Source organism: Budorcas taxicolor, chromosome 14, assembly GCF_023091745.1.
Source record: "Budorcas taxicolor isolate Tak-1 chromosome 14, Takin1.1, whole genome shotgun sequence".
In the NCBI taxonomy this organism is placed as follows: Eukaryota; Metazoa; Chordata; class Mammalia; order Artiodactyla; family Bovidae; genus Budorcas; species Budorcas taxicolor.
The window spans coordinates 43,593,590-43,594,640 of NC_068923.1; the positions used below are offsets into that span (position 1 = coordinate 43,593,590).

General features: G+C 45.9%; 1 protein-coding gene across 1 annotated transcript; it reads right to left on the minus strand.

Annotated features, from left to right (window-relative positions):
- Positions 1-235: 235 nt before the first annotated feature.
- LOC128059177 (heterogeneous nuclear ribonucleoproteins A2/B1-like) lies at positions 236-841 on the minus strand. Its single transcript, XM_052651571.1, has one exon. The coding sequence runs from the start codon at positions 839-841 to the stop codon at positions 236-238; it is 606 nt and encodes a 201-aa protein (XP_052507531.1).
- Between the last annotated feature and the right edge of the window lie 210 nt (positions 842-1,051).

Genomic DNA, 1,051 nt, shown 5'->3' on the forward strand with positions numbered 1-1,051 from the left:
ACCACCATAAACTCCTTTTCTTCCTCCATAACCAGGGCTAACTCCCAAATTGCCACTTCCTGGTCATCCTCCACACCTATTATAACCATGACCAAGTCCACTGACCACCTCTCAATCCATCAGATCGTCCTCCAAAGCTACTTCCTTGTCCTGACCCTGGTCCAACATTTCCATCATCACCAGGAGAATCTCCAAAACCAGCTTTGTCTCCCCTTCCACTTCTAGAACTCTGGACTTATTGCCTTTTAGGTCGAGAAAAGGCCTTTCTTACTTCTGCATGATGGCCGTTGATGGTATGGTTTTTCTGCAACACAATCTTATCCACAGGATCATGGTCATCAAAAGTCACAAATGCAAAGCCTCTTTTTCTTCCAGACTCTCTATCAGTAATTATCTCCATGGCATGGATTTTTCCATATTTCTCAAAGTAATCTCTAAGATGATGTTCCTCAGTATCTTCAATTGCACCAACAAACAGCTTCTTCATAGTTAGGAAAACCCCACGCTGTCCAGATTCCTCTCTTGGGACAGCGCGTTTGGGGACAATTGTTTTCCCGTCAATAGAATGAGGTCTGGCAGCCATGGCAGCATCCGCTTCAGCCATGGATGAAAAGGTGACAAAACCAAACCCTCTTGATCTTTTGCTTGCAGGGTCCCTTATGATCTCACAGCTTGTAAGCTTTCCCCACTGCTTGTAGTAGTTCCTCAGACTTTCTTCTGTGGTTTCAGAGCTCAAGCCACCAATAAAGAGTTTACGGAATTGTTCTTGTTCCTTCTTCTTCCTCCAAGAATTAACAGTTTGGAAACTTTGCTCGATCTTGGACTCCATCACTCCAGCCATTTTCCTGGTGAGGAAAGGTGAGGGAGGTGAGGGAGATGAGGGAGATCGCTGGGAAAGCTCAGCACCCTGACTGTTCACAATGCTGAGGTAACAAGAAACTAGAACCTAACTCACCCCAGATCTGAGGGGAGAACAGCCACTGCTCCAGGAACAACACCTCCTAAGAGCACCTTCACAATCACCTGGTGCCACTCTTTGAAATTCTTGAGC

Excerpts from the sequence above, each read along its gene's own strand:
- LOC128059177 (XM_052651571.1), bottom strand. The coding sequence starts at position 841 with ATGGCTGGAGTGATGGAGTCCAAGATCGAGCAAAGTTTCCAAACTGTT.